At 35.5% G+C, this 23,858-nt stretch overlaps 1 protein-coding gene across 3 annotated transcripts in view; it reads left to right on the plus strand.

Annotated features, from left to right (window-relative positions):
• LOC117343160 (serine/threonine-protein kinase tousled-like 2) overlaps positions 1 to 23,036 on the plus strand; it is a 65,819-nt gene extending 42,783 nt beyond the window's left edge. For all 3 annotated transcript variants that reach the window (XM_033905485.1, XM_033905484.1, XM_033905486.1), the window contains exons 8-20: positions 323 to 433; positions 1,547 to 1,683; positions 2,297 to 2,431; positions 2,865 to 3,029; positions 5,282 to 5,363; positions 7,026 to 7,117; positions 7,903 to 7,992; positions 8,491 to 8,660; positions 9,186 to 9,321; positions 17,475 to 17,586; positions 18,034 to 18,141; positions 18,627 to 18,730; positions 20,059 to 23,036. In XM_033905485.1, coding sequence (XP_033761376.1) covers positions 323 to 433; positions 1,547 to 1,683; positions 2,297 to 2,431; positions 2,865 to 3,029; positions 5,282 to 5,363; positions 7,026 to 7,117; positions 7,903 to 7,992; positions 8,491 to 8,660; positions 9,186 to 9,321; positions 17,475 to 17,586; positions 18,034 to 18,141; positions 18,627 to 18,730; positions 20,059 to 20,161 — 1,545 coding nt within the window. In that variant the 3' untranslated portion in view covers positions 20,162 to 23,036. The remainder of the gene's footprint in view (positions 1 to 322; positions 434 to 1,546; positions 1,684 to 2,296; positions 2,432 to 2,864; positions 3,030 to 5,281; positions 5,364 to 7,025; positions 7,118 to 7,902; positions 7,993 to 8,490; positions 8,661 to 9,185; positions 9,322 to 17,474; positions 17,587 to 18,033; positions 18,142 to 18,626; positions 18,731 to 20,058) is intronic.
• The last annotated feature ends 822 nt before the right edge of the window (positions 23,037 to 23,858 follow it).

The raw sequence follows: 23,858 nt of genomic DNA on the forward strand, positions 1-23,858 counted from the left end.
TCACCTAGGCGGCATGGGTTTGATTTCGTAATCAGACATGAGAAGGTTTGGGGGTTACCTACCCGACCTCGTAAGCTTTCTCCAGGTAATCTGGTTTCTTCCTACAGTATTACCCCTTGTGTGCTTCCAGTGCATGTTGGTCGTCAAATTGATATTACTTGTTTCACAGCTGTTGTAAATAAGTGAAGTTTATATTTTCATTTCAACTTTTAACATTTACAGACCAACTGTTAGAATGCACTTAATCATCTGATCTTTACATCTAAAGTTCTATGGTATGAATAAGTAACTTTTGTCTCAAAACTTTCTTTCCATTTTACAGCAAAATGACGAGCTACGGCGACAATTAACGGCACAACAGAAGCTTATAGAAAAGCACAAAGAAAACTTACAGAAATGTCTCAATGTCAACAAGTCATTATTAATAGAAAAGGTCAGTACATCACTGTGGAGGCTTTAAAAAGGCATGAACAAAGCTTATAGAAAAGGTCAGTATATCACTGTAGAAGCTTTAAAAAGACAGGAACAAAGCTTATAGAAAAGGTCAGTATATCACTGTAGAAGCTTTAAAAAGGCACGAACAAAGCTTATAGAAAAGGTCAGTACATCACTGTAGAAGCTTTAAAAAGGCACGCACAAACTTATAGAAAAGGTCAGTATATCACTGTGGAGGCTTTAAAAAGGCACGAACAAAGCTTATAGAAAAGGTCAGTACATCACTGTGGAGGCTTTAAAAAGACATGAACATAGCTTATAGAAAAGGTCAGTATATCACTGTAGAAGCTTTAAAAAGACATGAACATAGCTTATAGAAAAGGTCAGTACATCACTGTAGAAGCTTTAAAAAGGCACGAACAAAGCTTATAGAAAAGGTCAGTACATCACTGTAGAAGCTTTAAAAAGGCACGAACAAAGCTTATAGAAAAGGTCAGTACATCACTGTAGAAGCTTTAAAAAGGCATGAACAAAGCTTATAGAAAAGGTCAGTATATCACTGTAGAAGCTTTAAAAAGACAGGAACAAAGCTTATAGAAAAGGTCAGTATATCACTGTAGAAGCTTTAAAAAGGCACGAACAAAGATTATAGAAAAGGTCAGTACATCACTGTAGAAGCTTTAAAAAGGCACGAACAAAGCTTATAGAAAAGGTCAGTATATCACTGTAGAAGCTTTAAAAAGGCATGAACAAAGCTTATAGAAAAGGTCAGTATATCACTGTGGAGGCTTTAAAAAGGCACGAACAAAGCTTATAGAAAAGGTCAGTACATCACTGTAGAAGCTTTAAAAAGGCACGAACAAAGCTCAACATGTTATTGATATAGAAAGTTACTATTCAAAATAAAGCTTATTGAAAGGCACAAAGAAAACTTATGAAAATGTCTCGGTGTCGGTCATTATGAAATATGAATAGAAAAGGTTGGTAAGGAAACAGAAGACAGTCATTAGATTTCATTTGAAATCTTACTTAGTATTTGTTGGATTACATGTATATTGCAAGCTACATTTAGATTTTGAAAATCTTCAATAGCTTATATTTTTTTTGACAGAGTAAATTGGAAAAGAAGACAACGAGACAGAAATGTATGGGGGACCGACTGAGACTGGGCCAGTTTGTCACGCAGAGACAGGGTGCTACATTTGTGGAGAACTGGGTCGACGGATGGGCCTTCACAGACCTAATGAAGTAAGAGTCGTCCAACCATACACGGGAATTTATTACCTTTAAGTTTGTCTTTATGAAAGGACAATAACCTGAATGTCTGTTATTGTGTTGTGTGTGCTTCGATCAAGTCTCTTCGTCAAGCTGATGATGAGTAGCTGACCTGTTATCACATGCTCTCTCAAAATATATTTATCGTACATTGTATAATATTTTGATAAACATAAAAAGTTTTTCAAATGGCACAAACAGATGTTATCTATAGTAAAGCTTGGATGTTCAAATGTGATAAGGAAATCTGCATGGACAGGAAATGTATATAGCTTCATCACATTTTCAGTTTGAGATCAAATTTATTGTGATCAAAACGATCAGATAGTGTAAACAAACACAATGCACAGAAACTGTCCGGACTGGAATCCTTTTTCATAATGCTTGGTTAATGTAAATAAGATCTGACAATTTAATCATTATCTTTAAATACAGTATATTATAGATTTAATTCTAATTATTCACATTTTCATTTAATTTGAATGCTAACTGCAACAAGGAAAAAAGTACATGATTGAAAAACTACGAAATATTAATTGAATCTGTTCAGCTGTATCATTACTTATTTGATGTCTCTTTTTCTCAGACAACAAGAACGAATATCGTCTGACAGAGAAGAAATAGAAAAACAAAGAAAACTCCTAACAAAGAAAAAGCCAACTCAAACTGTGATGAAGAACTCCAAACATGACGCTTTCCTGAAGCCAGGTGGTGATAAGCCGTAAGTTGTGTTTGTGGTATTGTTGGTAGTGACAGAGTTTACCAATGCAAGGGAGATAACCTACAACATTTTTGTCCTCTCTGCATGAACATAAATTGGGATTATAATGGCGATAGAATGGAAAAAAGAATTAACTGGTAAATATTTTCAATTGAAAATTGGATCATATGCTGTAACTGTGCTTAATTTCTATATATTTGAAATCAACTTCTCCCCCAAATTATGTGTTTCCATCCGGGCCTACAAGAGAGATTGATATAAGTTGGTAAAACTTGTTTTGTACAAATTAATATAGATTATAGGTAATAGTAAATTGCCTGCCCATATATTAAAATCTTTTTTAATACCCTGAATCTATAATGTATTTCAATGCAAGAAAATTAACTGATCAATGTGTATACGAGACTTGATTCTAATTTGTTTTTTGTTTCAGAATGACACTGGCTGAATTCTATGAACAGGATGAGATTTTAAAATTGCGTCAGGCAAGCCTGAAAAAGGAGGATGCAGATCTACAGTTAGAATTAGAAAAATTAGAAAGAGAGAGGAATCTACATATACGAGAACTGAAAAGGATACACAATGAGGACAACTCTAGGTACTGCTTTTGTACCTTTCTCTTCCTGAAAATAAATTGTGATGTTTGTCAAATATGGAGGAGTATTTCTTGTCATGAATGGAGGAATATTTCTTGTCATGTCGTGAAAAAGTGTTTTCCAAGTTGGCATGACGATGCGTTTATTGGATTTATTGGAGCAATTCAGCTATACTCTTCAGTAGTGTTACGTATTTATACTGTAGGGAAGTGTTCCTTGATGAATACTGGTGATTTTTTGTTTTGTTGGTGATGGACAAGTAAAATCTGTATGTATTCTAGACTAATGAATCTCTGTCAGGGTCTGATACACAGGCAAAATTCCTGCTTGTGAACTCATGTGAAAAGGGCAAAAAAGTGAAATTCACATGAATTTTTTTTCATGAATTTCTCGTGAAGGAATTTTGCCTGTGTATTCTGTACCAAAATCTTATTTGAAGTGAGGAGTTGAAATTACAGAACGTCCAGACTAGATTTTAATAGAATCTTACATGAATCTGTTGTGTGGAAAAGGTTATCTCCACCCGAGCGTAAGAGATTGGCTGGTCAGCATGAGGCTTACTGGGAAATGTAAACTCTTACATGAGGGTTGAATATAGCTGTCCACAGGATAGACTCATGTTTGATTATTTTTCTCACATACTAATGTTACCCAGGTAAATACTAGCTGCAACATACCTCTCGACTAGAAAGATCTTCTCTTCAGCTCGATCGGTTAAGTGCATGACTAGTAAGCCAGAGGTCAGGGTTCGATCCCTAGTGGAGGCAGTGATTTAAATTCAATTAATCATGTTACACTAACAAATAAACAATAATGTCTCGTCAACAATTCTTCATTATGACATTAAAGGGCTTGTCAGCTGTCTGTCCCTACCACATAGACTTATCCCATCAAGCAAACATGGGTTCTTCACCCTGTGAAGTATGTGAGGAAAATGTAAATTGATCACATCCAATTAGATTATTTTTTTTGAATATAAGTTTGATGCAATAATATACTAGCTGTACTTTATTGTATCAAGTTGATATCAAAGTATCATTTATAATTCACTTCTTAAATTCTTAAATTTGAACTGAACGGCCACCCATAATGTTATGCGTCAGAAGAACAATTGAATATGATGACATAGATGTTATACTAAATATGGGTAACTGGAAAACCTAACATTAGGTAACTTGAGATTTCTGTCTCTGGTGTACGAGATAAAACTGTCCATGTCAGATGTTTGCTCTAAGTATTGTTGTAAATCCATTGATAGCATATTGATTGATGTAGTTTGAGAATATAGTACCTTGTACATTATCATCCTTCAAAGAATTCTTGTAACCAAGGACCAAATTACAGATATCAGTGATTAGTTGACCATCTCCCGCTGAAATACAAGGCAGATACACTTAACTCTCTTCAATGAAATGATTCGTCCATTTGCTGATGGCATAAATTTCATCCAATGCCGACTAACCAAATAACCAGCAGGTGCCTTTTCAGTACAAATTTAAGCACAACACCCATATTTAGTAACACAAATAACCAGCAGGTGCCTGTTGAGTACAAATTAAGCACAACACCCATATTTAGTAACACAGAATTATGTTAACTGAAGTGTGACAAACTTGTGTAGCATTGTTGATTGCAGTTGACCGGAGTGTTGCACCAGAGAATAGTTTATTTCAATGTCTTGTATAAACCGCAGAATTTGTATTCATTGAAGTATGTCATTATTTGGTACCACAAACATAAACTAGAGTGTGGCACCACAGGATTTGTGTTCATTGAAGTGTGACATAATATGGAACCTCAATAACTAGAGAGTGACACAACCAAAGTTTTGTTAATTTGAGTGTTGAATTATATCAGAACCACAAAGTATGTTAACTGGTTCCGAGGAATTTTTTTCTTGTTGTTTTGGCCATTTTCGTTCATAGCAATGCAAATAGTTTGACCAGTTGGGCAAGAATTGATGTTCAAATAAGGACAACGTGGTGATTTAATGTTGCTTTTGGATGAAACGTTACGAAGATTTTCAAGTCCTGCATTAACATCTGCAATTCTGTCAAGAATTACTCCTGAAATGTTACATTTATAAAACTTACAAACTGGTTTGTCTGCATAAACAAACAGGTTCATATGGTTCAATGTGATTTAATCTAAAGTGCAGTTGTAACTCCTCTTGTACTCGTCAGCTTGTCTATATTTCAGATGCTATAGTAACATGTATGTTCATGACATAAATGCTTCGGTTTGCTCTTTTCAGGTTCAAAGAGCACCCAACACTACATGACAGATACCTTCTGCTGTGTTTACTGGGGAAAGGGGGCTTCAGTGAAGTCCACAAGGTAAGGAATATTTCTGGGCATAACAGGATCTTATATGGCCTGTACCGTGGACAGGGATTAACTGCGTGCTGGCCGGCCAAACTATTACATGAGGGTTAGGATATATCTTTGTTCAGGCCCATGATTGAGGAAGATCTTTGTTCAGGCCCATGATTGATTATCTTCCTCACAAAAAAATTACAAAACTTTTAACGCCATAATGAAAGTGTGCATCAGAATTGATGATATAATTTTCGACGTGTGTACACTAGATAAAATGATGACATTGAGCTATTGCGAGTGGCGTCATAACATATGCCAGCTGTCTTTCCCTTCTCCCATACTTCACAGGGTTATCCGGCGGTTGCTAGGGAAAAGATCAATTGATCTTACACGGGGTGGGTAAAGACAGCCGGCACGTGCTATATGACTCTGCTCACGATGATGTCATAAATTTTGACGCACATTCCAAGGAGCATTGAAGATGGCGCGAGGAAAAACTTTAATAAATACTTACGTTCGGTTGCAAGTATGTGAGAAAAATAATCAATCATGGGTCTATTCCGCGAACAAGGATAACTCAACCCTCGTGTAAGAGTTTGGCTGGCCAGCACTCGGCAAGCCTCGTGCTGACTGGCCAAACTCTTACACTCGGTTGAGATATCCCTGTCCACGGAACAGACCCATGATAGATTCTATTATTCTCTTACCCTGGACAGGGATATCCACAGTTTTACTGGGGTGAGATTTTCTTATCTCACCCTAGGGGAAAAGACAAGCTACACGTGCTCTTCGAACGTGCTCATGTTCTCGATAGGGTGACGTCACTATAACCTGACCCGGAACTACTTTTAAGGGGCCACACACATGCATATGTTCGTCTGCTTGTTTACCTGTGTGCATACTATTTGAAGAAGATTTAAAACGTAGTGAAAATGTTCAAATTAAGATAAGTATTAATTATCAGAGTTAACTGAGTGTTTGGTGTTCTTTTCGACATGCGTATCGGTACTATATTTTGAATGAAATCAACATCGTAAGGTGTAAAGCGTCTGCTGCAGCCTTATCACAATAGTCATCCGCCGTCCACGTGTTGTTGTTTACATACGGTTCGATTTGGTTCACACCACGATTGGAAAACAGGGTAAGAGAAAAATAATCTTTCACCCCTTTTGAGATGAGATAGGGGGATCTCAACCCTCGAGGGAGATTGTTAAGTTCCCAAACACCGGTAAGCCTCGTGTTTAGGAAGTAAACAATCTCCCCCCTCGGGTTGAGATCCCCCTATCTCACACCAAAAGGTGTGAAAGATTCTATTAATCCCCTCCTTAGCAACCACAGGATCAGCCTGTCAAGTATGTGAGAAAGAGGATTTCCCCAGAAGGGCAGTGAATTGGAAATTAAAAAAATATCTATTGAGGAGTAATACTATACAATCAGCAAAAGTGCAAGGATATTCAGGGTCCTGCATTGGAAATTTTGGTTTAAATGATAAAAGTTGTATGAAATGTGCTGTTTGACTTATATGGGTATAATACGAAATTTCTACATCCCCTGACATCAGCTTACATAATCAATTAATCTCTATACAAAGGGCATTGTCTTTAATTTGTTGATTCACTATTACCAGAGGATGAGGTCATAAGAATGGATAATTAATGAGGTTTAACATTTGTTTTGCAGGGTTTTGACCTAAAAGAACAGAGATATGTGGCGTGCAAGATCCATCAGTTAAATAGAGAGTGGAAGGATGACAAAAAAGCCAATTATATTAAGTGAGTTTCTATGTTATGGTTAATAGGATCCATGTTTAACAGTAGAAATGATTTGATAATTATCAAATTACAGTTAATGGACTTTGTCAGGTATTGTTTTGTTTGGAGGTATTGTTTCGTTTGGCCAGTATTCTATTATTGATAACATGATCTTGGAGCGAAATCCAAGATCGATTTCTATACATGACAAAACTGATTTATTATTTAAAGCATATATATATATATGTCATTCCTGGGTTTTATCACAATAAATTAATTTCATTTGGCTGTGTCTGCCATTATCATTTACATTCTTTCTCCTCGTATAAGCTGGTTTTTATGGCAGTGAAGTCATATATTAATTTCATTTGGCTACGTCTGCTATTATCATTCAGTCTTTCTCCTCGTATAAGGCTGTTTATATCGTAGATTCATCACTTGAAGGGTGTTTGAAGGGTGATAACTCTCATATATGTTTTGATATACTTGATCATAATAATCATATTTTATGATAAGAAGAGGTGTGCTGAGCACTGGAAAAAGCAGGATAAACTGATGGTTCAGATTACATTTATTATCAATCTCGATCAGTCATGAATTTTAACCAATTCTCAACATTAATAATATATTCATTGAATGTCCTGAAATACTGTTCAGTTTATAAGTCACATATATATGAGGTGATAGAGCCTTTATCCCCCAATTAATACTGATTTCATTTTAGTGTTTGGTAATTATATACATAGATGATATGATGTCATTTATATTTAATGAACTTGTAGTAAATCATTGAATTTCTTTTTCAGACATGCTTTAAGAGAATACAACATCCACAAAAGTCTTAATCACCCTCGAATAGTGCGACTGTATGATGTGTTTGAAATAGACAATAATTCGTAAGTACTATAGTATGCTTAACTCTTGAAATCACTGCAATTTTGTGATACTAGTTGTAATGCATTTCTAGTCCCCTACTGGTGAAGCCGGTACAGGACTATATGTTTCCTCCCTGTTTATCCGTCCGTCTGTAGGGGACATGCTTGTTTCATCAGAAGGGTCATTTGCAAATTTTAAAACATATATTTTTCAAACACCACTCTTCTGTCCGATGTAAATTCTAAAACATCTCTTCGAACATTTTAAATTATAGGCTTTTCGAGAACAAATATCTACCTCAACTTTTGACAAATTAGATATTAAAAATCAATTGAATGCTTGATTGAATCCTATGTCAATGATTTAATTCTGTCGGTAGTGATAACCATTAGCATTAAGTTACTGAGTCTGGAGTTTGAGGTTGGGATAGAAGCTTTACTAGTTTCCCAGCGTATTGAATATCTGTTTTTCCTGTGATGGTATTTGTACATTGTTATATATCTGTTTTTCCTTTGAAGATTTTGTACAGTGTTAGAGTACTGTGAAGGGAATGATCTGGACTTCTATCTGAAGCAAAACAAATCCATTCCGGAGAAGGAGGCCCGTTCCATTATCTCCCAAACCGTCAGTGCTCTACGCTACCTGAATGAGATAAAGCCACCTGTGATTCATTATGACCTAAAACCAGGTGAATCATCTCTACATCTATTTCCAATAATCAATATTGAATTCTGTTATATTTACCAAAAAAAAATGTCATCAGTTGATCTTTACTTTCATGATTTTTTTTGCATAGAGGATATTTAAATTTTTTATGACAGAATTTTATTTTCAAGTCGAATGTAGACTTATTTTTAATGAAACACATTTTAATGATACATAATTTGCCCAAGAACACCACCTCATAATTCGGTATGTGTTTCTCGGGAAGCTGAGAAACGGAAGGTCTGTGCTGTCGTGATGTTGTTCTTGGTACACTATCCATTACTTGGAACAGTAATGAGTTTGTAGTTCCTCGTGAAAGTTTTTATCTATAAATGGCATATTTTATCCAATTTAGGATAAATATTTCGTAAAAAAATACTTAAACGTGACCCTCTTTTGCATATGATGTTAATCAGCATAACAGTTTGAAGATATGATCTAAATATGTAATTGATAAAGTCCAGATAGTGATAGCCAAAACTAACTGAGTGTTGATTATTTTGTTCAGGCAACATACTGCTTGGTAGTGGGTCAGTTAGCGGTGAGATCAAGATCACAGATTTTGGTCTCAGCAAAGTGATGGACGATGACAATCTGACACCAGACGGCATGGACCTCACATCCCAAGGGGCCGGCACGTACTGGTAAGCTCTTATTCACATCCTTTTATAAGGGGGCCGGGATAGCTCATTCTTGTAAGTGTGCCCATCTTGTAACCTCATGGTGAAGTTCCTAGGTGTGTCTGGTTCAATACTCCCTATCCATTTTGGTTTGTGTATCTTGGGAAGCTGAGAAACAGACCAGTCTGTGATGTAGTTATTGTATTCCTTGGCAAGACACTTAACCCTGATTGCATGTAACGGGCCTCCTGTATGTTGTTCAGTGAGGTAGCCACAAGCTTCTATAAGGAGACCCCGTGTTGATAATGACCCGGGCTGTTCAAGGGGCGATAAACACAGCAATCAAACTTAAATGGCAGTCAGCTGTTGACGAGTATTATGGTATGGCGTTATCCATACGGTGATTTTTTTTGCCTTGAGACTACCTATCTCAGATTCCAACATTTGATAGCTTAATCATTGTATGTTGTCTTATTTTCTTCATTTAAAAAAAAAATATGTAGGGTTTGTTAGCATTGCATCTAGTTATGGTTTCCTAACAGCATTTTGAGGGAACAATTTTGCCTTCATTTTCATTTCCTCAATTTGTTTTTGAAGGGGGAGGGGGGCTCGGGTAGTATTGAATAGTGTAAAAGTTATCACTGGTAACTGTAAAAGTCTGAATTTTGGCGAAAAATCTGAGTTTTAAAATACATATCTGAATTTCAGCCGAAAAGTCTTAGTTTTTCAGATATACATTTTATATTCTGATAAGTTGGGGGGAACTCAGATAAGTATTATGAAATTCCGATTTGCATGCTGGAATTCAGATATGTTGGGTAAAATTCAGATGTTTTCTTATTTGTGCCCTCGGGCACCCCTTCTTGCCGGCGAGAGCAGCACGGGGTTTCACACCTCCCGCGGAGCCGGTGTTCATGGTCCACCGGCACCAGCTTACCTTTACCTGTGCTGTTATAAATCATCCGCGTGCGACTCGGTCGGTCACCAATTCAATCATACATCGGTCGCTGCAAACTTCAACATTACGGCCGGTAAAGTGTTTTAATTTGTGATTATCTTCGTCTGTTTTTAGTGTAATGGTCAGTGTCGTCGTTCCGTGTGTGTTTGATACTTTTCTACCTCCGATAACAAAGATCTGACTGCACGGTGCGGTGATGCAATCGGACCGACGACGTTTTGTACAAGGGCATATCACAATCGACAACCAATATCTCTTATTTCCAATTGGTATCTAAGCTTAATTAAAATGATATTCTCAATAAATCTGTTCACGTGTTGTGATCTGTTGAAACAGTCGGTTCGTAACGTAAGTAGCCGCCCATATGTACAGTACTGTGCAGTGTGTAATTAATAAAAATCGTGTGTTGATACCGATATTCACACTGTTATAAACCAAACATTATCATGTGCACTTGACGAAAAATCGGACCCAAATCAACATTACTAGCTGCTACTGTGTATAAATTGTTCGCACACTTTCGATGGCTTGTGGTCGCATGATAGTCATACGTCTGGCCGTACGCTGCGCCAGCAGGCGGTCTATTTTAGGACCGATCAAAAGCCGTACGTCTGTCATGGGCTACCAGCTAGCTACCAGTACAAACAGAATCACCTACCGTAAGTGTCGCTGCTGTCCTTTATATTTCTTACAGAACCATCGTTTTGTTAATGATTATTTGGCGAGATTGGAAAATGTTAGTCTTTGTGAACAACTTAATCGTATATTTGTTTTGACGTATATATAACACAGTTACTATATTCTTGTTTCAGGTATCCCATGGCTGTAATACGGTTGCAGAAAAATTAGACCAAATTTCTAACCAGTTGCAGTTTTCTTCTTTGTGCCTGGCCTGAACGATGCTTGCTATTTATTGATTTTGATATATGCTGTATACCTATATCCGTTAACATTATTTGATATATTTACCCTGTAGCATTTTAATAATTTCCTAAATACGTAGACGTATATATCGCATACATGTGACCTTTATATACGTCTCTGCTTATAAAATAATGGGGCATATCAGGACTCATTTCACGACATGTATGTCGTACAATATGTTTTATACTTTGCCGAATACAACAGAGATACACATTTAAATATATATTTTAGATCGTGGAAAAATATTTCGATAATTTTCTGAATCGCACGTATATATATCGTGTAACATTTTGATGATGTTCTGAATAGAACTCGAGCATCAAAGTTTCTTAATGTATCGGTACGAATATATATCGGCAACATTTTGATAATTCTTCGTGATTTATAGCGGGGCGTTTTTTTTTTTTTTTTTTTTGTATTTTTAATATAATCGAGGATAGAGAGTGGTGAAAATTTGATCATTTTCTTAAGATAATTGGACAGACGTAAATGGTGTGCCATGTAGATTTTGTTCTTGATATATCCTGCAACATTTCGATAATTTTCTAAATAGAATGGGACGTATGCATTGTGTAACGTTTTTTTTTTATATATAATTTTCTAAATAGAATGGGACGTATAAATTGTTTAACGTTTTTTTTTTATATAATTTTCTAAATGTATCTGGATTTATAAGCGTCATTTTGCTTTCATTTTACGTGTTTTACTCCCGACCCTCATAAAGTTAAACTCATAAAATCATAGCCGGAATCATTTTACCGATGTCAAATCTTCTAATAAAATCCGAAACGTTACGTGTAGATTATCTTTTTATTCATACAATACATGAACGAACATTTCATCTTAACCCTGGGATACTGATTTAGTCGATAAAATATGGGTCTCCATTCCCTACGGGATGTCGCCACAGCAAGTACCCATTTCTCCCCGTAGCTCAACAAGGACTCTTCTGTATTTTACCTTCGAGATAGGATATTACGTAATTCAATTCATTTCCAAAAGCAACACAGTATGAAGGATTCCAGGATACATACAGAATATAGTAGTCTTGTCACAGCTCATGGTCTTGAAATTTGTTTAAATATGCATTCTTATGTCATGGGTGTGTAATGAGTTCCTGCCTATACAATTGTCCCTATATTTATATTATTGTAGAACTCGACACCGCGACATTGTCGATGACACGCCGACATCTCAACGGTCCAGTGAACAAGATAATTGACCTGTAATCAGTGTCATCTGGACTAGCAGAGGTTGTGTATTGTAACTGACTAGGGCAGTGACCACACCATATTTGAAACAATGATCTAGTATATGAACGTTTTGCTTATGAAAACTCCTCACCTTAACAATAAAGTTCGCAAAATTGGTAAAACGAATTATGGATTGACGACCGATACCAAACCGGTACATATTAAGTATGTATCGTGGATTCCCATAGCAAGGACCCATTGTAATACTTTGATCAAACATTCGTTACGATAATCTACAGTAAGTATTTAACCGAGATAAATACTTAAGATAAATGTGAACTGTTAAGTGATTAAACAGTATTTAGTATTATCTTTTATTTTTTTAGGGACAGTGATGGAATAAGAAAGAGTGCATGTATGAAGACTTGTATTTTGCACGAATTTACCTGGACCCGAGACGTGAATATCAGATAACGCGTCTCTGTCTTGACACAATTATAATTATAAACGATGACATATAGACATAAAACATGGAACAGTTACACAAGTTTAGTAGATAAACAACGGAACATTATTGTTGCTTATGTTTATGAACTCTTCGGTCGATTATTAATTCGCCTATTGTAATTTGTAATTAATTAGAAAACATCTTAGGTGGTGTACAAATGATATAACTAAATAGCCAAATAAAAAGTTTGCTATGAAGCAAATGTTTCTGTTTTTCTCCACAGTCCCCACAAAACTCCGCCAAACCTGAGGCCAGCGGTTAGAAGTGACAATGTCGGGTGGCAAATTCCATACTCCTGACTGAAAATAGTATGTTTTAACGTAAATTGAATCGACTGTTAATTATCGACAAACGAAATCTAGGACCCGGGGAGGGGTCATGTATATGCATGTGTGGATAATATATTTTGACCAATGTTACATAAGAAGAAAACGAGATGCTGATATCGAGCTGCTTAACTCACCTGCGTATCATCAATAACAACTGCTGTGTTTAATCAATAAGCATCTTGATTATTTGATTGCTCCAAGCTATGTCTCTTACCTGTACTCGAATCAGATCAAACGGACTTGAGGCGTCCTTTAGAAAGGTACTCTACCTACCTGTCAAAGCGCTATCCACGGGTGGCCACATTAGCCATGTGCAGGTGTCAGGTACATCCAGTTCAAGTTCTTTAGGACTTTGAGCGAATTAGCTCATCAGTTTAGAGTACAGACATAATTCACAAAATCATATATATACAGGTTCAACCGTGGAACGGCTGCTAAACAACGATGATTGGAGAGTGTATTTTTATATTCGTTACATCAAAGTTTCATGTATTTATGATTATGTAATTACATGTTAAAAAGTATGTGTACACATGAGCACATGCATTGAAGTAATAATTCTAACCTTTTCTTTTCCATGTGCAGGTGTCAGGTACGTCCGGTAGACATTCTTTTCTGACCTGATGTAAATGTAATTTTTGATAGCGTTGGCGCTTTCGTAACTGCAGCAAGTTATTTATATAACCACGAAAATAATATATTTTTGTTAGTTTTACATCATTTGTGAAACGGGATATTTTCACATATATCAGACGATTCAATGTTAACGTTTTACAGCCGTTTTACCGCTCCCTGCTATGTACACAAACGGGGTACGGACAAAAGCCCGCACTTGACATTAGCCCCCGGGACATTAGCCCCTAGGACGAAAGCCCTTCACACTAATAAAAAAGTGGACATTTGCGACATCGATCATATAATACTTGCAAAATGGAACACTATAATAATTCAACAAGTTCGGCAAGTTAATTTATGTTTCTAATGTTTTATGTTCTATTACGGACACGTATCTAATCAAAAGTCCGTGGAACAACTGACGTAACAACTAACGGTGATAAATAAAGGCATTCAAAAACCTATTGTATATTCAAATCCCATATGACTAATTTATCAGACGACACGTACCCAATCCGACTCGTATCCGTAAATCTATACAGATGTGGTTCACTCTACTCACAAAAAAATACCAACATTTGGTTAAGTCGTTCCTTAATTATTTTCGGATTTGGAAGATGCATTTATTTCAGCTTTAACGAAGTTGTCAAATAGCTGGTTTAAATGATGCATGTGCAGTCGATATCATACAGTAATGTGGTTGCAAGTTGCCAGAATTTGCATTGACTGCTTCCACTCGTTCTACTTACTTACTTAACAGGTGTTACGTCCGCTGTATTACGACCTTACGGTCTTTCAGCTGACGAAATGACGAAGATGCCCTCTTGCTGGTCATCAATTGATAAATATTTCCACTTCAAGAATGGTTTTGAGGAAGATGGACATCAGCTTGACCGGCATATTCTAAGTCCTGTGCATCGACGAATCATTACATAAAATAATCTTTTGGTTTTCCTTCCTTTATATTGGCCTAGAGACCAATTACATTACATCGTTAGCATGTGGAGCTTTATCAAATTGTTGTATATGAAGAAAATTGTCAAAATGTTATGCAACACATATCCTGTTATATAAATATATAAGAGAAATAATCTAATAGTCGTACGCTGTGCGCTTCGTCCTGTTCTGCTTAATGAATTATCAAAATGTGACCCAATATGGTAAAATACGGCCCATTATTAATAGAAAGTTATCCCGATTAACAATGCATCCGGTCCTGTTACATTTCACAAAAGTATTAACATTACGATAAACGATACACATGCAAGTTCTATTCAGAAAATTAGCATGATACATTATATATGTCGGTATAATATTTACGTATACCATTTATTTAGAATATACGTCCCGGTATATCAAGAAATTTGTAAAAATTTTACACGATGCACATATCAAATTATTTAAAAATGATCAAATTCTAAGAGTGTGTTTGAACTGAACAAAGATAGTCAGAATCGCCAGGGCTAGATACAGGAAAGGCAACTGGTAAGAAAGTTGGTTTGATGTTTTCAGTTCTCGGACACCTGAAACAAGAAAATGGCCATAGTGTTATATTAACGTAAACACAATTATGATATAACGAACCTGCTTCCTGAGACAACTATGAAAATGTCAAAGAGAACACGACACTTACGGCGACACACTGCGTAAGTATGCCTTTTGATCGGTCTTAAAATAGACCGCCTGCTGGCGCTGTGTTCGGCCAGACGTATAACTAGTCCTGTGACAACAAGCTATCGAACGGGTGAAAAATACACACAAAAATAAAGATACAATGTGGGTTTGGGTCCGTTTTTTACGTTAAATATATGCTGATCAGCGCATATATAGTTAATATTAGGTCTATAACAGTGTGAATATCGGTATCAACACACGATTTTTATTAATTACACACTGCACAGTACTGTACATATGGACGGCTACGTACTGTTTCAACAGATCACAACACGTGAACAGATTTATTGAGAATATCATTTTAATTAAGCTTAGATACCAATTGGAAATAAGAGATATTGGTTGTCGATTGTGATATGCCCTTGTACAAAACGTCGTCGGTCCGATTGCATCACCGCACCGTGCAGTCAGATCTTTGTTATCGGAGGTAGAAAAGTATCAAACACACACGGAACGACGACACTGACCATTACACTAAAAACAGACGAAGATAATCACAAATTAAAACACTTTACCGGCCGTAATGTTGAAGTTTGCAGCGACCGATGTATGATTGAATTGGTGACCGACCGAGTCGCACGCGGATGATTTATAACAGCACAGGTAAAGGTAAGCTGGTGCCGGTGGACCATGAACACCGGCTCCGCGGGAGGTGTGAAACCCCGTGCTGCTCTCGCCGGCAAGAAGGGGTGCCCGAGGGCACAAATAAGAAAACATCTGAATTTTACCCAACATATCTGAATTCCAGCATGCAAATCGGAATTTCATAATACTTATCTGAGTTCCCCCCAACTTATCAGAATATAAAATGTATATCTGAAAAACTAAGACTTTTCGGCTGAAATTCAGATATGTATTTTAAAACTCAGATTTTTCGCCAAAATTCAGACTTTTACAGTTACCAGTGTATATTGTCACGGTTATTATGTCAAACATGGCCATGGATATACACATGGCAAACTGATATCCCTTCAATGCTGAAAACCTTGCTTTGCCCTTCAAAATAGTATCTCTTGGAAGATTTTAGGTCATAATTGTATACATAATACAATAGTAACATAACACTGTCAATGAAGGGTGTATTGGACACACAGTAAGTATAGACAAGTAGGTCATTTGTTAGAGTAAGTAGGTCACATGTTGGACTAGTAGGTCATTTGTTTGAATAAGTAGGTCACATGTTGGTCTAGTAGCTGTAGGTCACATGTTAGACTAGTAGGTCACATGTTAGACTAGTAGATCACATGTTTGAATAAGTAGGTCACATGTTGGACTAGTAGGTCACATGTTTGAATAAATAGGTCACATGTTAGACTAGTAGGTCACATGTTAGACTAGTAGATCACATGTTTGAATAAGTAGGTCACATGTTAGACTAGTAGATCACATGTTTGAATAAGTAGGTCACATTTTGGACTAGTAGGTCACATGTTTGGATAAGTGGGTCACATGTTGGACTGTTAGAATCTTTCACTCCCTGGAGGCTGTGACAAGGAGGGATCTCGACCTAAGGTGAAAGATTCAGATTGACAAACACAAGATTTGTTAGACAGGTTAAGTATCTCGGGGTTTGGTTTGGGTTCTCTCTGTCTCCCCCTACAGAGGTCGTGTATGATATTGACCTTACATCAATGTAAGACATAGTGGGCATGGCTTGATTGAATTGTTAAAGATGACATTGTAGTATTTGTGCAAAGTTGTCATAAAATTGATGTAAATTAGGAATCCTTAAGTCTTGCCCCTAGAGATGTAGAAGTTTTGAACTGGTAAAAATGTGGATATTCTTGTCCAGGAGAATTTACATACAATCTGTAATATCCAGGTAGTGATGTCTTAGTCTGATACAATCTGTAATATCCAGGTAGTGATGTCTTAGTCTGATACAATCTGTAATATCCAGGTAGTGATGTCTTAGTCTGATACAATCTGTAATATCCAGGTAGTGATGTCTTAGTCTGATGTTTTTTCTAACACAGGTACTTGCCCCCAGAATGTTTCGTCGTTGGTTCCAACCCGCCCAAAATTTCTTCCAAAGTGGACGTCTGGTCAGTAGGAGTGATATTTTATCAGTGTCTGTATGGCAAAAAGGTAAGAACTTAACATATACTACCTCAAAATATGTATGGCAAACATTTATAAAAAGTCCTTAAATTACCTCAAAATATGTCAGTTACTTATAAATCGCCTCCAAATATGCACTTGCTTTCTTCTGATGTTTAAAAAAATTCAGCAATCGTTAACTTCAGGAAACTCTTTAACGTGAATTTTTCCATAGTGAAGCATTTTGATATTGGACTGAAAAATCTTAATTTATCCACTGTGATTTGCATGACAAAACAGACTAAGTACAACGGAATTGGAGCCGGAAAAAGAATTGGATTCACAAACAACTAGAAATTAATTCATCAATCTGTTTCCAATTAGTGTCTTATTAATTATGGCATGACATGATGGCATATTTACTGAAAGATTGTTTAATCATAGATCGCTGGACATTTACAGGGCCTTTCTATAACGTGTTTGGTTTCTTTTTAGCCATTTGGACACAATTTATCTCAAGCTGCCATACTTGAAGAAAACACGATTCTCAAGGCTACAGAAGTGGAATTCCCAGCCAAACCTCAGATCAGTAATGAGGCAAAGGTTGGTCAATTATATCCGACAGAGTAAAACAAAGAGACATGGTCCTGAAACATCCAGTTTCTGTTTACAAAGAGGAATGGGATTTGTAGATAATATTGTCTTTCAGAATTTTTGAATTATATCTGAGAATTCCAAAATCCTGTTGAAAATGTAGATGATTAAAAGTGACCAAAAGAGAATTGCTTTCTGTTGAATTATTACTGAATGATAACTGAATCTAAGGGATAAAAACTGTGGCTGTGCACCCACTGTATTAAACAAATATACCAATATCGGGATATAAAGGTTAAAAGTATCGGCACAAATTTAAATCGGGTATTTTTCTCTTAACAGGTCATGCTTTACTCAAAAATATTTTCATGTTGTATTGTCTATTTTGTATTTTTCTATCTTGAAAAATGATCCAGTAATGTAAAATTGATCGTTATATATGTTTTACTTAAAATATGAAAAAAAAAATATTAAAATCCTTAATTGATTTTCAGAGTTTCATCAGACAGTGTCTGCAGTATAAGAAGGAGCATCGGCCAGATGTTCTGCTGTTGGCTCACCAAGACTATCTTCGGCCTGCCCCACTGAAATCCAAAGGGTATAACACTAATCTATTAGTCACTTAATTAGGCCAAACAAAATTAATGTCTTGTTTCTCAGGCACATTTTCCCAAAAAAGGATGAGGGAGGGAGGCTTTTTTTTTTTTTTTTTACTACCTAAAAATGTGATGAGGGAGGGACTTTTTTATTTTTTTCTCTCAGTCACATAATGATACATATACATGAATCATGTGATTTGAAATTGTGTCAATTGTTAAATGCATAAAATGAATAAAGAAATCTTAATTTTAAACTATTGTCTTTATTTTCTGATATTAAACTTGCAATTTAAATTGAAAAACAATTGAAATACAATTTAATTACAATATTGACTACTATAAATCCCTTATATTTCCTATAGGATTTATTTTCTCTTCAACACAAGAGGAGAGTCCATCATAAATTCAAATGCTACCCAATATTTGTACAGAAATAACACTTCTGGATAGCTGCCCATCTATCGGTTCGTATGTAGGAGTCTTGTAGAGTCCATGACTCTAAAAGCTCATCATTCTCCATTTTAAACTTCTTAATCAGCATTCATGAAGTCATGTAATTGCGAATAGGTCTGAAGAGGCAAGTTCATTAACTATTCACGTAATCTAGTGATGAAAGTACTGTAAACGAACTGATTTTGGTGCACTCCGATTTTAGCACATAAACAAATTTTAAGAGGTAAGCGCAATGATTAAATATGTCCCAGATTGTATAGAAATAGTATCTGAGAGTGTAATTAGCATAACTGTGATTTAGTGCACAGCTTCCAGCGCTATAGTGGGAAAGTAAAATATGTATATTTACTGACTTTGTTGTACAGTGTATATATATATATCCTTCAGATTTGTGTTGACAGGGACTTGACAAAATTTTAAATACTTGTGTAAATTTGATGATGAGAAGAAATTGTAAAAATCACAATGTGCATGCTCCTACAATGAAAGATGTTAAATGTCGATATTCCTCTGTTTCAAAAGATTTGGGTGATATAGGTGTAATTTTGTTTCCTTCATTACAAATCATTCAGGCGGTAAAGGTTAAGTATGTTGAATATAGATATTTCTTTATGTTTCAAAGCATTCACATGATAAAAGAGATTTAGTATGTTAAATGTTGATAAGGTTGTTAAATATTGATATTCTCCGTTTCATAACATTCAGGTGATAAAAGGTTTAACTTGTTATGCAGATACATCTTTATGTTTAAAAACATTCAGATGATAGAGGTTTTGTTTATTAAATGATGATATTTTCTTGGTGTTTCAGACATTTAGGTGATAGCTGATAGAGGTTTTGTATAACTTTAAATGATATTTTCTTGATGTTTCAGACATTCAGGTGATAGCGGTTTGGGATCGGGATCCAACAGTATTGTACAGGCATCGCTGTCGCTCAACCAACCTTCCGGCTTCACGTTTGGGGACAGAACATGACAACAGTGTGTTGAACATTTACCAAGGGGAGATAACTATCCTCCCAATACTATTCCATGTGCTGGCCAGGCTGGGATGACTGTGTACGGGGCTTGCCCCATGTAGTCATGTTGCCGTCACAAACTTATCTGGAGGTCGGACACACAGGCCGGTGCCATGCCAGATCCCTGGGGAGCCTCCAGCAGACCACACTGTAGCACTAACACAAGTGTCACCAGATTTGGTGATCGTTCAAACGTTTTGACAGAGCTTGTGTGAAGGACTGCATATAGAATTGGCAGAGTCACTCCCACTGTCATGTGTTGCCAACTTTTTTATTCAATAAGATGGCATGATATTTATGTTATAAAAATAACTACATTGGTGTCATCCGTTGGCTGTGAAATTACCTGTGGGAACACCACAGTCATGCATTCAGCATTTATCATAGCAGAATATGATCAGAATTGCTCTCAAGGCTGGCTGTGTATATAGGAAATAGCTGGAAGGAAAAAAACCAATACAAATGGGCAGACATAAATCAAAGTAGACCCCTTAGCTGAGAGGAGTCAACTTAATAAATAAAGATGAGAAAATAGGAATTGATTTAGTTTATAAATAATTTTAAATTAAAGATGATAAAACAGGAGTTTGTCGAGGGAAAAGGCTGTGTTGACAAGTCTGATCTGTCAAAACTGAAGATGAAGTATGAAGCTAAAGCAATACAGGTCGTTTCGGTCCAGACATAGGAAATGTGGTTATTATCTGAAAGGACAGTGACATCAGCCGAAAAAAAAATTAATACAAGTTCATTCAGAAATGCATTGAATAAAACTGTTAAATTAGCAAACTGTTAAGCTCAAATGATTTGATTGTTAGGGCTATTCCAGTAAAATATCTATCCCTCCCCAAGACTCCAGGTTTTGTTAAGGGGTACCACCAACAGAAGTTATTGAACAGATTACTTGAACTTATAGGAAAGAAGTCCAACCATGGATAGAAGTGATTATTTTGGAGTCCTGGGGTCAGTTAGATACTTTACTGGAATGGCCCTTATTGAAGAAGTTCAACTCTCAGCAACTTTCAGTATATATCTGGCGTTTTCTATACACAGTGAAGTCTTGAGAGAATTTCTTAACATGTTCTTTATTTAAAATTTGTGTATTACACACACTGTGGAAAGAGAGCTAAGAGTTGAGAACTCTACTGTATGCATGAGTGTAAATGTATTAGGGGCTCAATAGTGAAGGAGAAACTGCTATACATATAATATTATATATACATACATGCACAGGTGAAGTAGAATGTTGTTATTGGCGGTCTGGATTATGACAAGTCTTGTCGTACACATGCAAACAGTAGATAGTTGTATACTGGGAGGTTTGTAGGGAGGTGAATTCTAAACCTTATACACATTTTGCTGTTCACATCATTTGAGCAGCAATAATATGGTTTTCTGAGGAGGAAATTTTACCTTAACAAATACTTAAAGTATATTGAACTTGAGATTGCTAGGGCTTTTGTGAAAATAGCTTTGGAAAATTTTCAAATTGTCCACTTAAGTTACAATAAATATTTTTTGAGATACTCTAACATGGCCATAGCACTTTATGAACTGAATTGAGCTGATAATTTTAAAATTGGCATTGAATGGTCATTGTCTTAATTTTCAGAATGCAAGAGTAGTATAAAAATAATGAGCAAGCTATAACATTTAACAATTAAAAAAAATGAAGCTTTGATTATATTGTTAACGGGACAAATCATGTATTTTGACAGGTGCTTAACAGAATGAAAACCTGTAAGATATGTTCTGGATAAAGATTCACATATTTTGTATCTAATATCACTACTTATACTGTGATAAATTCGGATTGCTTGTGGTTTTAAAGTCCAATCCAAAGGGGTTCAGCATTCTTCTACACAAACCATCCCAACTAACTACTGGGTCATGAGACAAGGCTGCTGAGTGTGTATACATCGTTTGCAGTATGATGCATTACTGTTTGGGTTGGAGTGCATGTGTGATGATTTTTAGCAAGTGCCAGTTCTCTTAGCTAAAATCCTGTACAGTGTTATTGTGTGCGTGTGCGCTTTTTGTATGCAACTTACCTGTCCAAGGGGAATCCAAATCTATCTTGTATAAATTAATCATGTATATAGTGTTTACCTCATCTGATCTTTTGAATGAATGGTTCTCTAATTCAAATCATTATTTTCGCTGAAAAATAAATCAAATCTTGAACTTAAAAAAAAATCATGGTCAATTTTTAGGAAAAGATTTGTTTTTGATGTAACTTGTTGTCAATGCAATATATATATATCACATTGCAAGGAATTATAATAGACAGTGATGTTGTTGATCCAATGATAAGGTTAAGCAGGAACTTTAGCCAGTTAGAATCTTCCAATCCATTGTGTTAGTTGCAAGATTTGTTCAGTATAACAATAACTGATTGGCTAAAAAAGGAAGAAATATGCAGTGAAATGTGTTATAGATATTCAAGGAAAAATCTACTGTAATTAGAAATCCTGTTATTTTCAAAATATTTGTTCTGACAAGATTGACTAGATTTATAAATGTATGAATGCTATTGGAATTTACGTACATTTTGGCAGTATAGATACAATTTCACCCAAATTACAGGACCAATGTTGCTGAGCTACAGTCCTTTGTGTAGTTAGGAAGTGAACTTTCCACTGTCATTCCACTGAATGCAAAACAATTCCAGTTTTATTCCATTTAGGAGTATGATAATTTTCCTAGTTACTTAAAATAATTATAAAGTATTTGACTATACAATGCAAAACTTACTCGGCTTCAACATGGAAAGAGTTTGTAATATTGATTTAGGAAGAATGAGTCAAGAAAAAAGTTCAACTGAAATGAAAAAAACCCAGCTTTAGTATGGCATCAGTTACAAACAACTGTTGTTACCATATTCATCTGTATTCTGTGTTAACTCATGTGGAAAACTTAATATTGGAAATAGGTACATTTCTGTCAGTCTTATTTCAATATTTTTGTTTCATTCATCAGAAAATTAGGACATTCTGCATACATGTGTCACTTTTTCTAAACAGGTAGAAATTGAAGACAGGTAGAAATTGAAGGAAGATAGATGGATACATTTTTTTTTCAATTTCAAATTTTATGGATTGTTATGCTTTTAATTTGAAGGATAAACTTAAATTAGGACTTTTGTATAGTATGTCATTTAATGTAATGAAATAGATTGTTTTTAAAAAAAAATAAAAAAATTCTGTTATTTTAAAATTAGTGCATGTTAAAACAAATAATTAATTATTTTAAAGTTTTATTAATGAAAACAATTCTCATCTTTTAATAACTATCATTGATTTTCCTATGGCAGTTTTGTCTTCAAGTAATATTAAAGAAATAAATGATACTGAAGAAATTTAATGAAAGTAAATTTTTTGCCTCCTGTTTTATGTTTTTAAAGAAATATACTGGACTTTTTACCATTTTGTTTGTTAGTTTTTTTGTTTTAAGCACAACACCTTATGAGATTATGAAGTAGGATAAGATATGAATTTTAAAGACTAGAATGTTGATTGGGTCGAGATAAAAAGGGTATTGTTATACATTATTTTGTAGACGAGAACTGAATTTAAAGCCTTTTTGCTAGTTTCAGTTACTGACTTTAAACTTAAATCCATTGAATCATAAAAATAACTCTGGAAAATTATATCAGAG

Source organism: Pecten maximus, chromosome 15, assembly GCF_902652985.1.
Source record: "Pecten maximus chromosome 15, xPecMax1.1, whole genome shotgun sequence".
In the NCBI taxonomy this organism is placed as follows: domain Eukaryota; kingdom Metazoa; phylum Mollusca; class Bivalvia; order Pectinida; family Pectinidae; genus Pecten; species Pecten maximus.